The sequence below is a fragment of the Rhodotorula graminis genome (genome assembly GCF_001329695.1).
Source record: "Rhodotorula graminis WP1 unplaced genomic scaffold RHOBAscaffold_22, whole genome shotgun sequence".
NCBI classification, from domain to species: Eukaryota; Fungi; Basidiomycota; class Microbotryomycetes; order Sporidiobolales; family Sporidiobolaceae; genus Rhodotorula; species Rhodotorula graminis.
The window spans coordinates 14960-28281 of NW_017264949.1; the positions used below are offsets into that span (position 1 = coordinate 14960).

At 65.7% G+C, this 13322-nt stretch overlaps 3 protein-coding genes and 3 non-coding genes across 6 annotated transcripts; 2 read left to right on the forward strand and 4 right to left on the reverse strand.

The window, feature by feature from the left end:
- Positions 1 to 1764: 1764 nt before the first annotated feature.
- On the reverse strand, positions 1765 to 1855 carry RHOBADRAFT_t155. Its single transcript has one exon. It is a non-coding gene; the product is annotated as a tRNA-Ser (tRNA).
- A 230-nt stretch (positions 1856 to 2085) lies between these two features.
- On the reverse strand, positions 2086 to 2168 carry RHOBADRAFT_t154. The gene has a single exon. It is a non-coding gene; the product is annotated as a tRNA-Gly (tRNA).
- A 167-nt stretch (positions 2169 to 2335) lies between these two features.
- On the reverse strand, positions 2336 to 2428 carry RHOBADRAFT_t153. The gene has a single exon. It is a non-coding gene; the product is annotated as a tRNA-Asp (tRNA).
- A 283-nt stretch (positions 2429 to 2711) lies between these two features.
- On the reverse strand, positions 2712 to 3968 carry RHOBADRAFT_56625 (uncharacterized protein; the record flags this gene model as incomplete). The annotated part of the gene is made up of 5 exons (XM_018418436.1): positions 2712 to 3082; positions 3172 to 3351; positions 3427 to 3499; positions 3575 to 3865; positions 3926 to 3968. 5 exons carry the CDS (start codon positions 3966 to 3968, stop codon positions 2725 to 2727), a joined length of 945 nt encoding a protein of 314 aa, XP_018267481.1. The 3' UTR covers positions 2712 to 2724.
- A 293-nt stretch (positions 3969 to 4261) lies between these two features.
- Positions 4262 to 7339, forward strand: RHOBADRAFT_47777 (uncharacterized protein; the record flags this gene model as incomplete). Its single annotated transcript, XM_018415047.1, has 10 exons — positions 4262 to 4534; positions 4598 to 4643; positions 4723 to 4883; positions 4983 to 5051; positions 5129 to 5553; positions 5676 to 5845; positions 5923 to 6117; positions 6195 to 6404; positions 6473 to 6739; positions 6810 to 7339. 10 exons carry the CDS (start codon positions 4262 to 4264, stop codon positions 7337 to 7339), a joined length of 2346 nt encoding a protein of 781 aa, XP_018267482.1.
- A 3748-nt stretch (positions 7340 to 11087) lies between these two features.
- Positions 11088 to 12726, forward strand: RHOBADRAFT_56626 (uncharacterized protein; the record flags this gene model as incomplete). The annotated part of the gene is made up of 6 exons (XM_018418437.1): positions 11088 to 11396; positions 11463 to 11792; positions 11864 to 11926; positions 11989 to 12055; positions 12128 to 12532; positions 12610 to 12726. The coding sequence occupies 4 exons, from the start codon at positions 11088 to 11090 to the stop codon at positions 12049 to 12051; spliced, it is 765 nt and encodes a 254-aa protein (XP_018267483.1). The 3' UTR covers positions 12052 to 12055; positions 12128 to 12532; positions 12610 to 12726.
- Between the last annotated feature and the right edge of the window lie 596 nt (positions 12727 to 13322).

Sequence of the window (13322 nt, forward strand, 5' to 3'; positions counted from 1 at the left end):
TACTGACCTACCGCTTGGCACAGGGACCATATGATACTATACCCTGATGGTAATGGAGCCAGATATGGGCCAGTGCCTTGGTAGCATCCTCAGCCAGACCAAGCCTCTCGGCCCCCCTCGGACCCAACCCGTCTGCGCGCACAGCTCCATGAGAAACAGGGCTACTGACCTACCGCTTGGCACAGGGACCGTATGATAGTATACCGTGATGGTAATGGAGCCAGATTTGGCCCAGTCCCTCAGTAGCATCCTCAGCCAGACCAAGCCTCTTGGCCAGACTCGGACCCGGCCCCCCTCGGACCCAACCTGTCTGCGCGCACAGCTCCATGAGGAACAGGGCTACTGACCTACCGCTTGGCACAGGGACCATATGATAGTATACCTTGATGGTAATGGAGCCAGATTTGGGCCAGTGCATTGGTAGCATCCTCAGCCAGACCAAGCCTCTCGGCCCCACTCGGACCCAACTTGTCTGCACGCACAGCTCCATGAGGAACAGGGCTACTGACCTACCGCTTGGCACAGGGACCATATGATAGTATACCTTGATGGTAATGGAGCCAGATTTGGGCCAGTGCATTGGTAGCATCCTCAGCCAGACTCGGACCCGGCCCCCCTCGGACCCAACCTGTCTGCGCGCACAGCTCCATGAGGAACAGGGCTACTGACCTACCGCGTGGCACAGGGACCATATGATAGTATACCTTGATGGTAATGGAGCCAGATTTGGGCCAGTGCATTGGTAGCATCCTCAGCCAGACCAAGCCTCTCGGCCCCACTCGGACCCAACTTGTCTGCACGCACAGCTCCATGAGGAACAGGGCTACTGACCTACCGCTTGGCACAGGGACCGTATGATAGTATACCTTGATGGTAATGGAGCCAGATTTGGGCCAGTGCATTGGTAGCATCCTCAGCCAGACCAAGCCTCTCGGCCCCACTCGGACCCAACCCGTCTGCGCGCACAGCTCCATGAGGAACAGGGCTACCAACCTACCGCTTGGCACAGGGACCATATGATAGTAGACCTTGATGGTAATGGAGCCAGATTTGGGCGAGTGCATCAGTAGCATCATCAGCCGGACCAAGCCTCTCGGCCCCCCTCGGACCCAACCCGTCTGCGCGCACAGCTCCATGAGGAACAGGGCTACTCAGGGCAGGTTGATTACAAGCTCCAGGTACGGTGGCCTCGGATTCGCGAGGCCTTAGGCCGACTCAGGATTTGGGTTGCGTTGAGATCTACCGCCAAGGGCTTGTCCAGTTGGTGAAAGGTGCTTGACAAGGGGATTGATAGGGCGGGAGAGTTCCAGGGCCAGTCACTTACAAGGTCCAGTTTTGGGAAGGGCCAAGACTGCCAGGCCCTTTCCCACAAGCAAACAGCCCTGGAACCCTATGGCTCTATTCCGGACCTTGCTAGGTCCCGTGTCACCTCTGGATGGGCTGGTCAGGGTCAAGTCTGCGGCGAGCCATTTTGTAGCTGGGCTCTTGTTCCGTAGAGTTGCAGGGCTGCTCACTCACAGGAACTGGGCCGCTCAAAGGCCAGGCTCCTTGTCTTGCGCCCGCTTTCAGTGCCCAACAAGCATGCTTGGGCATCTGATCAAGCTCTGAGCTGTCATTCAGTTGCCCACTTGGCACAAACAGGCCACCTGTGCAGACGCAGTCAAGCTACAAAGGTCTCCTCCCCTCTTTTATGACCTTGCAGCAGCAAAAAGGAGAGCGGCAATGCCTTCTGCAGGTCTGGCCGGCAGCGGCAAAAGATTAAGTCGACCAGAGCAGGACTTGAACCTGCGCAGGCAGAGCCTAACAGATAAGCGACGATTCTAGTCTGTCTCCTTAACCACTCGGACATCTGGCCAATCATAAATCGCAGGTCAGAGAATTAGCCACCAGATACGTAGTCAACTATTTGTTCCGAGAGACGCTCGAGGCCGTAGAGTGGCCGGCCTTTGTTGTTTCCAATGATTGAGGCTAGGTTGGACGTGTGCCGCCACAATATCGCCCGGTCCGCTCGTTGCGCACACCACGCGGCCAAAGGACCATGCGCTCTTCTTCCCTAGCGACCAGGCAAACGGAGCAAAAAGGAACTGCATTGGCCGGGAATCGAACCCGGGGCTAGGCAAATCAACAGACGCTGGCAATGCCCAATTTTGCCACTAAACCACCAATGCTGCACGTGACGATGCTGTCGGTTTGTCTCTACATAGATGATTTGGAGTCAGACGGGAGAGGAAGGCGGACTTTCGAGGTTGCCCGGCGAGCGACGATTCGGCGACTCCCCCCGCCCGGGCAAAAGGGAGCTCACACGCCTGAGAAGGCGAGCAGGAGCAAAAGAGATCTCTTCGACCGGGAATTGAACCCGGGTCTCTGCCGTGTTGAGACGAATGAACGTGTTGACAAGGCAATATACTAGCCACTATACTATCGAAGATTCGATTGGGGGCGCCCCAGGACTTGACACACAGTTAGCGCCAACAGGGTTTAAGAGTCCGACCACGACTGTGTAGCGATAGAGCCTGTCGCTCATTGCCGTTCGCGGCTGGAGCCTGGCCAAGCAAGCAAAGCCAGTTGCCTGGGCATCAGAGGAGCTGCCAAGCCTCGCCCGAGCGTGCGCGACTTGCGAAGACGGACGCGCTCAGACCTCTCTCTGTGGGCGCTGGCTTTCGTGCTCTCTCACACACTCTGTCTCGATCGCTCGAAAAGGACCCTGCATGCATGAACAGATTGCTACGAGAGCCTCTCGCAGAGCTCGTCCCAGATGTCCCACGCGTTGACGCGCCGCAGCGCCGGGCGGCCCATCTCGTCGTGCGCCCAGTGCGCCGCCACCTCAAACTCGGCCCCAACAAAGCCGAGCGTCGGTCCGACGACGCCGCTGCTGCGCAGGCCGCGCACAACGTCGAGGCTGCAGGGGACGATGCAGCGCTCGCCGCCGTGCCACCCGCGGCGGGCCATGTCGGGCACGTGGCCCGAGATGAGGCCGGCGACCTTGTTGGGCTGGCGGCGGACGCGCATCATGTTGGCGATGCGGCGAACGGCGTCGAGGTGGGCCTGGATGACCTGGGACCAGACAAAGAGGGCCGCCGCGCTGAGGAAGGGAGGTGCGTCAGGTTGGGTGCGACGAGCTGGCCCGGCGCAGCGGCCGGACCGGGAGAGAAGAGAACTGCGACGACGCACAGGTGCAGGCCGTCGTCAGGGTCAAAGCCAGCCGGGCCCGCGTCGACCTGGATCGTGTGCTGGAGCATGCGACCCTCGTTGCGCATCCACTGGGACCACAGGTTGAGCAGGCTCGCGTTGGGCGTCTTGACCTCGTACGGCGGCGGCGAGCTTTCAGTCTGCGTCGGACGGAACCGGTCGCTGAGGGCGAGTGTCAGTTCCGAGTCGACGGGCGGAAGAGGGGGGCGAAAGGGCGGCGGCGAGGGCGAGACGTACTGGAGCGTGACCTGCACCTGGAGCATCTTGTCGTTCTCGGGCCCGTTGTCGATGACGAGCCTCGACGGAACACCTGTAGGGCGAGACGGCGTCAGCTCGAGGTCTCGAGGAGGAGAAAGAGGGCCGAGGAACAGGACGAGGGGCGCACCTTGCTCCAACTCGACGGCGGTGAGGAAGACGTCTGCGAGGCTGTCCGCGTCGCACGTGTCGGGGACACACTCGAGCGCGACGATGTAGCCCGAGAACCTGTCGCGGATCGCAAAGACGCCGAACGAGAGGGCACCGAGGCCGAGGTGCTGGCTCGAGAGGCGGTCGTTGCCGTCGGCGGCCCACTCGTCGCCGTAGCCTCGGCAGGTCGGGGAGGAGGAAGCTGTGTCGAGGGAGCTGGAGGCTGAGTGCGCGGCGAGAGTGGCCGGGAGGTCGTAGCCTTGACGAGGAGCTGCTCGTGGGTCGAGGGTCAGCTGTGATGAACAGGGCTGGGCGGGAAGGGATGACGGACCCGTTGCACGAGTTCGCCCGCTGTAGGGCGTCGGGCGGGACATGGTCGAGTGTGCGAAAGACAGAGAGCGAGCAGGTCGAGCGAGGGGGAGCAAGAAGGAGGACAAAGGGCTCGCCCTCGGTCGGGCAGCAGCCCTGATCGAGCAGAAGCGGACAGGAGACTCGTCTGCGCACACGACCGTACGCGCGCCGAGCGTTGCGGGAGAGTGTGGAGCATGAGCGGGAGCAAAGAGAGCGCGAGCGCGAGCGCGACTCCTGAGTCGGCCAACATCGACAACTCGCGGCCCACACCGACTCGAGCACCACGCAGGGCACCGGCGAGGCCCTAGCAGTCGACATGCCCTCGCTACTGGCACAGCTAGCCCGCCTGAGCCGTGCCGCCGCGTCCTTCACCTCATCGCTCGCCGCGGTCACTCGACCTCGCCCCGTCGTCCCACCGCCCCCAGCAGAGCAGCCAGCACCCGCAGCACCTACATCCGCCCTCGACGCACCCTCTGCGCCACCTGCACCGCCGCCGCAACCCGCCGCCGTCACCCAGTCGCGCCCGCCCGCCGTCCCACCCTCCTCGACCTCCTCGTCTACCAGTACCTCTTCCCTGCGCAAGCCCCTCGTGCAGGCCGGCATCACGCTCAGGCCGTACTAGGTCGACTGCGTGCGCGCCGTCCTCGACGAGGTCCAGCGCGGCGAGTCGAGCCGGCTCGGAGTGTCGGCGCCAACCGGTCCGTCCACTCTCTCTCTTGGCAGCCCTTTCCCAGTCTCGCGAGACGCACAGGCTGACCCTTTGTCGTATCCTCGCAGGCTCGGGCAAGACGGCCATGTTCACCGCCCTCATCTCGCACCTCCCGGCGCTCGTCCACCCGGTCACGCGCGAGGTCGCGACCCAGGTCCTCGTCCTCGTCAGCTCGGTCCAGCTCGTCGAGCAGACGGCCGTCGCGATTCAGCGAGCTCACCCGCACTTGGTGAGCCGGGGCGCGCTTTCTCCCTCTCTCGCGCAGTCGGCGCGGCATAGCGAGGCGAGTCGGGCCTCGGCGCTGACCCCGATCCTTCGGCGCACACAGTCTGTCGAGGTCGAGCAAGGCTGCAGTCGGGCTTCGGGCTACGCAGACGTCACCGTGTGTACGTACCAGGTGCGTCCCAGCTCGCCTTCCTCGCCGAACCCGCCTCTTCCTGCCCCTGACCAGGTCGTTCTCACGCACCCGCACAGACGCTCGCCCACTCGTCGTACAAGCGCCTCGAAAAGTTCGTCACGGACCGCTTCAAGGCCGTCATCATCGACGAGGCGCACCACGCCGCCGCCAAGTCGTACCTCGACATCCTCGCCCGCTTCGACTCGCACGTCGAGCACGCCCTCACGTCCAAGTCGCCCAGCACGACCGTGACGCCAGCTGCGCCGAGCGCCATTGCGTCTGCCGCAGCCGGCGAGCGCCTCACGCCGACCTCAACCTCGCCCGACCCTCAGCTGCCCGTTCTCGCGCCCGTCACCGCCAAGCTCGACTCGCTCGGCCGCATTCGCGTGCCGCTCTTCGCCTTCTCGGCGACGTGGGCGCGGTCCGACCAGCTCGCGCTCGGCAAGGTCATCGAGAAGATCGTGTGGCACTGCGAGTGGCTCGACTTGGTGCGCGGCAAGTGGTGCGTCCCCTTTTCCCCTCCTCTTTCGAGCCGCACTCGAGCGCGAGAGGCCGTGGTCGAGCTCCTCAGGCTCTGGAGCACGAGCACTTACGGCGACTTGGGGCCGGTCTCCCTTCTCGCAGGCTGTCCGACATCTCGTTCACGACGGTCCACCTCGACGGCGCCGTCGACCTGTCGCAAGTCGCCGTGTCGGACAAGACGGGCGACTTCAAGCCGGCGAGCCTCTCGCTCGCGCTCAACTCGGACGCGACCAACGAGCTCGTCGTCAAGGCGTACCTCGAGAACGCCGCAGGTGCGTCCTCGGTCCTCCCTTCCTCCTCACCCATCTCCCGAGCGCGCACTGACCTTGGCGCACTCCCTCGTCTGCAGGTCGCCGCTCGACCCTCGTCTTTGCCGCCTCGGTCGCCCACGTCCTCTCGCTGTCGACCGCGTTCCGCGACCGCGGCATCGACGCGCGCATCGTGCACTCGGGCACGCCCTCGTCGCAGAGGGAGGCGCTGTACCGCTCGTTCCGGGCGGGCAAGTTCCCCGTCCTCGTCAACTGCGGCATCTTGACCGAGGGAGGTGCGCCGCCTCTTTCTCTCTCTCTCGTTCCGGTGCGCAACTCAAGCCACGGGCCTGACTCGTGCGCGCTCGAGCAGCCGACTTTCCCGCCATCGACTGCGTCGTCGTCGCGAGGCCGACCCGCTCGCGGACGCTTTTTCTCCACATGATCGGCCGCGGCCTGCGCCTGTCGCCCGACACGGGCAAGCTCGACTGCCTCATCATCGACGTCGTCTCGAACTGCGCCAACCTCGGCATCGTCTGCACGCCGACCCTCCTCGGCCTCGATCCGGCCGCCGTCACCAAAGGTGCGCCCCCTCTCTCTCTCTCCTTCCTCCTCTCTCTCTGGACCCGCTACGTCGTCTCTGTTACGCAGGCCGTTCGACTCGTGCGTCCAACACGCCCGCCATGTCGCACGGGCAGCGTGCGCCCGAGCCCGCACGCCGCAACAAGGTCGACCTCTCGTCCGTGTCGTACCAGCACATGTCGCCCGAGGACTTGGTCAAGGTCCTCAAGGCGCATGGGCAGACGACGGACCCGGCCGTCTTGCTCGCGAGCCCGTTCGCGTGGGTCGACTGTGGCCACTCGTGGATCCTCCCGCTTCAAGACCGAGGCCGGCTCGAGATCGTGCGTGACAAAGGCTGTGCGTCGCGCTCGATTTCTTCTCTCCTCCCATCCTGCCCTCGAGCGGAGCCTCTTCCCACGTCACACAGCCTTCTGCGTTTCCTTCTACGAGCGTCGCGCCTCGCCCGACAGCCTCGGCAACACCACCTCGGCCCCCAAGTCCGACTTCGACCTCGACCAGACGCCGACGCTCCTCGCCATGCCCGACTCGTTCCTGCACGCGCTCTTCGCCGCCGACACGGTCGTCAGCATCTATCCGCGCCTCGTCGACCTCGCCCCTCTGCTCAAGCGCGACGCACGCTGGCGCGACCGGCCGGCGCCCGACTCGACCCGCTCGCGCGTGCTCAAGATGGTCGCCAGCTCGGCCCAGCACGACGGCGCCGACACGAGCAGCAGCACGCACGTCTTTGACGGCGACGGCGGCGACGAGGGGCCGTGGTGGGCGTACGTGGCGCTCGGCAAGCGGTTCACCGAAGGCGACGCGAGCGACTTGGTCGCCACGTGGCCGCACGGCGGGCTCGCCTTGCTCGAGCGGCAGCTCAGGGCGTCGGTCAGGGGCGGACAGGCGGGCCGGTCGACGGCGCAGGAGGGGAGCAAGAGCGACGAGGGCACGACTTGAGCCGGTCGAGCGTCGGAAGGGGCTTTCTGTCGCAGGCGGCGAGCAGAGAAGCAGGCCGTGGGCCGCTTGTTGTAGCTGTGCGTGCAACGCAGACGTGTCGTTCCTTGTGCTGTCGACGCGCGAGAGCGAGAGCGGTTGACTCGCTCGCACTCTCGCGTCGCTGCTCCCGGACCTCGTCACGGCGAGTCGACCTCGAACCTCGCTTTCTAGAGGAGTAACGCCACGAGCCGTCGAACGAGCTATCGAACCGTCGTCTGAGAAGGACTGGGCGAGGCTCGGACCGTCACACGACGCCAGCTCGCCTCTCGAGTCGAGATCCTCGTCTGGACCGACCCGACTTGCAGTTTCGCCCCCAGCTCTTGCTCCTCGGGGCTCCACGAGTTGAGCACGCCCGTAGAGCAGACCGAGCGTGTATGACCGAGAGCATGGACAGACAGGGATGCATCGGTGCGCGACAACGCCGCGGCTCGAGAGCGCGCCGAGGACAGATCGAAGAGCACGCGGCAGGAGCGGTTCCTCGCGGCTCATGCTCGTCGCGGCAGCATGCGGCGAGGGTGAGCATCGTCGACGATGCTGCTGAACAGGAAGAGGGCGCGGCGGGAGCTGCGGAGCTCGGGCCGAGGCGGAGCAAGTCGAAGAGCGCCGATTCGGGGAGGCGAGGCTCGTCGGCATGGCGGCGACGGGCGCATGTCGAGCGAAGCGAGGAGAGCCTGGGTGTCGAGGAAGGCGGGCGAGGGAAAAGGGCGAGTTTTGAGGAGAGAGGGAGGAGCAAGACCGGCTCGAGAAAGGCGAAGCCGGCCTGGCGCGACTCGTGAGGCCAGCGGCTTGTAGAAGGTCGAGTGACGAGAGTCGAGGAGGTAGGGCGGGCGGTCGACAGCGGTGTGTCGGCAAGTCGAACTTGGCGGCTGAACAGGCGACAAGACGGGTCGAGTTCTGAATCTGGAACGGCCATGCCCTCGCCATGCGGCAACGACAGCGGACCGAGTGCGAATTGTCGGCTCGAGGAGAGACGACCCTGCAGGGCGAGCAAGCGAGGCGAGGTCGGGCAAACTCGCTCGAGCGACGCACGCTGTGACAGGAAGGAGAAGGGAGGAGTCGGGCGTACAGAGTGCGACTGCTCTTGCTCGCCCGAGGGCGTGCGAGGTACGGGTATCGGTCCCAGTAGTCGAGATCGATGTCGAGTCAGACGGCGAGGAGGCGCCGCGACACGAGGTGGCGGAAGCTGGGCATGAATCTCGGATGCTGCGAGTTGAGCACCATGTGCGACGTCGAGAGCGAGGTGCACGCCGAGGCCGGACATAGGCGATGAACAAGGCGCAACGCGTCGGGAACCTGCGCGGTGCCCGAGGAAAGGCGAGGTCAGGTCGGGATGGAAGGGCGAGGAAAGGGAAGAAGAGGGAGGGCCGGGACGCACGAGGATGTACTCGCTACGTCGAGCGATCCAGGGCCGTACAGGTCGGTCCTTTTGCGACAGGCGAGACCGATGCGTCCGACGAGGAAGGCGTAAGGGCGTCGAGAGGCGAGGCGAGGTCGAGGAAGACAAAGTCGAGTCGAGGAAGGGCGAGCTGACAGGCGCGAACCGAGGTCGAGGTCGCTCGAGCTGACGCGATGGATCGACGCCGGGCCGAGCAGTTGGGCGGGACACTGGTCGAGACACGTCGGCTCGTTGGCAGCACGACTGGCGAGCCGGCGGGGAGAGAAGGGGGGGACGAGGAAGCCAAGTTGGCGAACCCGGCGAGCAGCGACAGCGTGCGAGGAGGAGGGATGAGGCGGAACGAGCCTGCAGGACGAGCGGCAACGAGTCAGGCGAGCTCGCTCGAGGGATGGGGTACGAGGAAGGAGCAGGACGCACGAGACGAGGTCCGAGGCGCCGCCCGCCCCTCGTTGCCCGCCACCTCTCCTGTACGCACCTCGGTCCGCTGCCACACTCTCCCCGCAGAGAGTGGGCCCTCGGGGCCACGGCAGCCCGTCCCTGCCCGTGGCTGCGACAGGGACCGGCCGACGAGAGCTCGTCGAGGGGGAGCAGTCGGTCGGCGCCAGAGCGCACGGCCAGTCGCACCCCTCGCTCGAGCCCGGCGGTGCGGTATGACGAGCACACGAAGCAGATGTGCGACTGCGAGTGGCCGCGAGCGGCATGCTCGGGAGCAGAGGCCGACGTACGCGAGGTGCCGAGACCAGGTCGAGGTCGAGGCGGCGTGATAGAGGGCGACGGTGGTGCGAGACGATAGACGCTGTGGTGCTGGGGCTAGTCGGAGCGTCGCGGTGCTGCCCTGGGGGCGGGTGGGGGCGCACGAGCGAGGGGGATACGAGGGCGGGGGAGGAGGCGGAGGGCGACAACGTGGCCGAGACGGGCCGCGAGTACAGGTCGACGGGGTAGTAAGACACGACTGGATGCTCGGACGGCAGCAGGCCAAGCCCGGGCGAGCGGTGTGGTGTGACGAGGAGGGGAGAGGAGCTCGTTCTCATCAGTTCGCCTCCTCCTCTCGCTCACCGAGGCTCGCATGCTCTGCTGGACGGCGGGATGGCTCAAGGGCACGGCCAGCTACACGGGCCCGGCTCTTCTGCCCCCGTCTGCAGCCACCCTTTGCCAGCTCGGGCCTGTCGCCTCCTCCCTCGCTTCCCTTCTCCGTCTCGCACTCTGCTGGCGTCCTTGCTCTTCTGCTGCTTGCTCGAGCAGTGGTGGGGCGCATGGGAGATGGCTCCGGCGGCTCAGTAGACGGCCGTCCCTTCCTCGACGGCTAGAGCCACGTCCGACCACGGTGCAGCGGTTCACTCGCGGTGGCGCGCAGAGCAATCACGTCAAGTCGAGGGCCTGATCGGAACGTGCGGTGCGGAGGCAAGGTACAGCGCGACAGAGGAGGCGACAAGCCGGACGCCCTCGCTCGATGTCCCTGCTCGCGACCGGCCGCCTCCTCGCGAGTCGCGCAAGCTCTCTCTCTTCTTCATTCCGATCGTCGTCCACTGCAATGTCACCTGTCGCACCGTCTCGACCTCTCAAGAGAGGCTCGGACCGTCTCACGGTGCCAGCTCGCCTTCCATGTGGAGACCTCGACTGAGCCAACCCGACTCGCGGTTTCCTCCCGAGCTGTGGGCCCTCAGACTCCTCGGATCGCCTCATGAGATACCCCCGACGAGGTCCTGGGTGAGCGAGAGCAAGAACTGCAGTTGCCAGTCGACTCGCTCTCGCACTTCTCGTCGCTGCTCCCGGACCTCGTCCCGCCGAGTTGACCTCGAACCTCGCTTTCTCGAGGGGTCACGCCCCGAGCCGTCGTAGGAGCTGTCGAGTCGTCGTTCGTGAGAGACTGAGCGAGGCTTGCACCGTCACACGACGCCAGCTCACCTCTCGAGTCGAGATCCTCGTCCGGACCGATCCGACTCGCAGTTTCCTCTCGAGCTATTGCCCCTCGAGACTCCTCGGACCGCCTCATGAGATACCCCCGACGAGGTCCTGGGTGAGCGAGAGCAAGAACTGCAGTTGCCAGTCGACTCGCTCGCACTCTTGCGTCGCAGCTCCCGGACCTCGTCATGTCGGGTCGGCCTCGGACGCTCGAACCTCGCTCTTGCTTCTCACGCGCTCTCCCGCGGATTGCTCGAGCCAGCCGAAGCGCGTGGTCTCGGGCCGCTCTGCCGAACGTACCGGAGACTTCCGGTCCGTGCACGCGCCCCTTCTTCCCCGAGCTTCTCCCTCCCTCGCTCTCGCCTCCTTTTCGCCTCTCTCGCTCTCGCTATCGAACGCGACTGCTCGAGCATGCCGACGCTCGAGCTCGAAGCGTGGCCTCCCGTCGGCGCGACGTACGCGCACTGGCCCGACCTCCTCCTCGCGACCCAGCTCTCCGCCCTGCGCCGCGGGTACGGGCACATCGTACCGGCCTGGGGCGGAGCGCAGTCCAAGTCGCTCAAGATCACGATCGGGTGCCGGCCTACCTGGGACCAGCAGCCTCGTCGCGAGCTCGCCCTCGTCGCCGTGCAGCGCGGTACGCAGGACTTGGGCGGCGCATGGACCGTCACCGAGGCGCCTGTCGAGAAGTACAGCGAGCCAACAGCGTCACGCTTTCAGGTGCGTCGCTGCCTGAGCCCACGACGCGACCCAGACATGATCCTGACCCGCCATCGCGCCCAGCAGACGCCGCAGCTCGAGAAGGTGCAAGCCGGCGACGTCTTCACGACTGCGAACGAGCTCGACAGCCTCGAGGGCGCGCTCAGAGCCACAGCTCGCCAGGACGGCCGCTTCCTCGTGAGCGAGGTGGGCCGCAAAACGCTGCCTCACGGCGAGACCACGCGCACCCTCGCCTTGGCTTGCGTGCTCCAGCCGAGCCAGTGCGCCTTTCACGTCCTCTTTCGAGAGCTCGAGAACCGGCACTGGCAGTGTGTCAAGGTTGAGGGCGCGCACTCGTGCACGCCGACCGCCACGTCAACGGCGCCGCAGGACCTCGTGTCGCGCATGAAGCTGTTCGTGAGCCGTTCGCGCTCCCACCCTTTTCTCCGTCTCTCTGCCCGTCCTGACGTACTCTCTGCTGCGCGCAGGCGACGATTGAGCTGCAGGACGGCCTGCAGGACTCGGTATTCGGCACGCGTCCGCGCGCCAGGGTGCATCATCGTCACCGCTCACTCGTTCATCGGACCCGTACTGACGCACACTCGCACCGCAGCCTCTCTCGGTCGTCGAGAAGCAGCTGGGCGCGTTCCCGGTCGAGCCTCTCCTTGCTCCTTGACGACGTGCGTTCACTTTCTCTCTGTCCCGGACTCGTCCCGCCATGCCGGCCAGCACTGACTCTCCGGGACCTGCAGGGCGACCTGTCCGACGCGTCGCCAGTTTCTGAGCCGAGCACCGAGTCTGAGTCGGACTCGGACCTGGGCTCAGACAGCGAGTCGGGCTCGGACGCCGAGTCAGGCTCGGACAGCGAGTCGGGCTCGGACAGCGAGTCGAGCTCGTCGTCGTCGGGCGGCTGGCGCTCGGCTGCGTCTCGTCACGCCAGCCTGCACCGCTCGCTCGTCGACACGTGCGCAGCCGCGCTCGCCGCCGAGACGGACCTCACGCAGGCGACGACGTGGCTCGAGCGCTGCGCCGAGGACGCTCGCGCTGCGCAGGTGCGCTTCGAGAGCCAGCGCAAGCTCGTCGAGGCGCACCGGGCGCGCGCCGAGAAGAAGCGCATGCGTCTGCAACACCAGGTCGAGCGCGAGCAGCGCCGCACGGTGCGTCCCTGCTTCCTCCTCTGCCCGCCTCTCGTCGTCCGACGTTGCTCACTCGGACCGAGGTCACGCGCCCGCAGCAGAAGGCCGAGGAGAAGAAGCGCAAGAAGGCGGCGAGTAAGGTGACGACCAAGTAGAGCGCAGAGAGCCGGCAGCAGTCGAGGGTCGGTAGAGCTCGAGCAAAGACATGGTCTCCGAGAAACGGCTCGAGCGAGACCGCGAGCGAGAGACAGGACGGCCTCGACACGTTCTCGCAGCTCGTGCGGCCGCGCTCGTCGTCGCTCGAGCTCGGGCAGCAGTCGAGGATTCGTCGCGACGAGGACAGGGTGCACCTGCGAGCACGAGAGCGTCAGGTCGCGCTCGAGAATGAGCTGGACGAAGGAGGAGGACGGGAAGAGGAGGACGCACCGAGTCCCGCGCAACCTTGCCGCCCTCTGCTGCACTCGAGCCCAGGCCTGAGCCGGGAGCGAGGTCCCTCTGAGCGGCCCCGCCTGCCCACCAGCAAGAGCGAGATGTCGAAGCCGCGCTCGCCCGCTCGAGGCGTTCTCGCAGCGTATGCGGCCGCGCTCGTCGTTGCTCTAGCGCGTGCAGCGGTCGAGAGTTTCTCGCGACGAGGACAAAGAGGCTCATGCACCTGCGAGGACGAGAGCATCAGGTCGCGCTCGAGAGAGAGGTGGACGAGGGAGGAGGACGGGAAGAGGACGACGCACCGAGTCCCGCGCAACCTTGCCGCCCTCTGCTGCACTCGAGCCCAGGCCTGAGCCGGGAGCGAGGTCCCTCTGAGCGGCCCCGC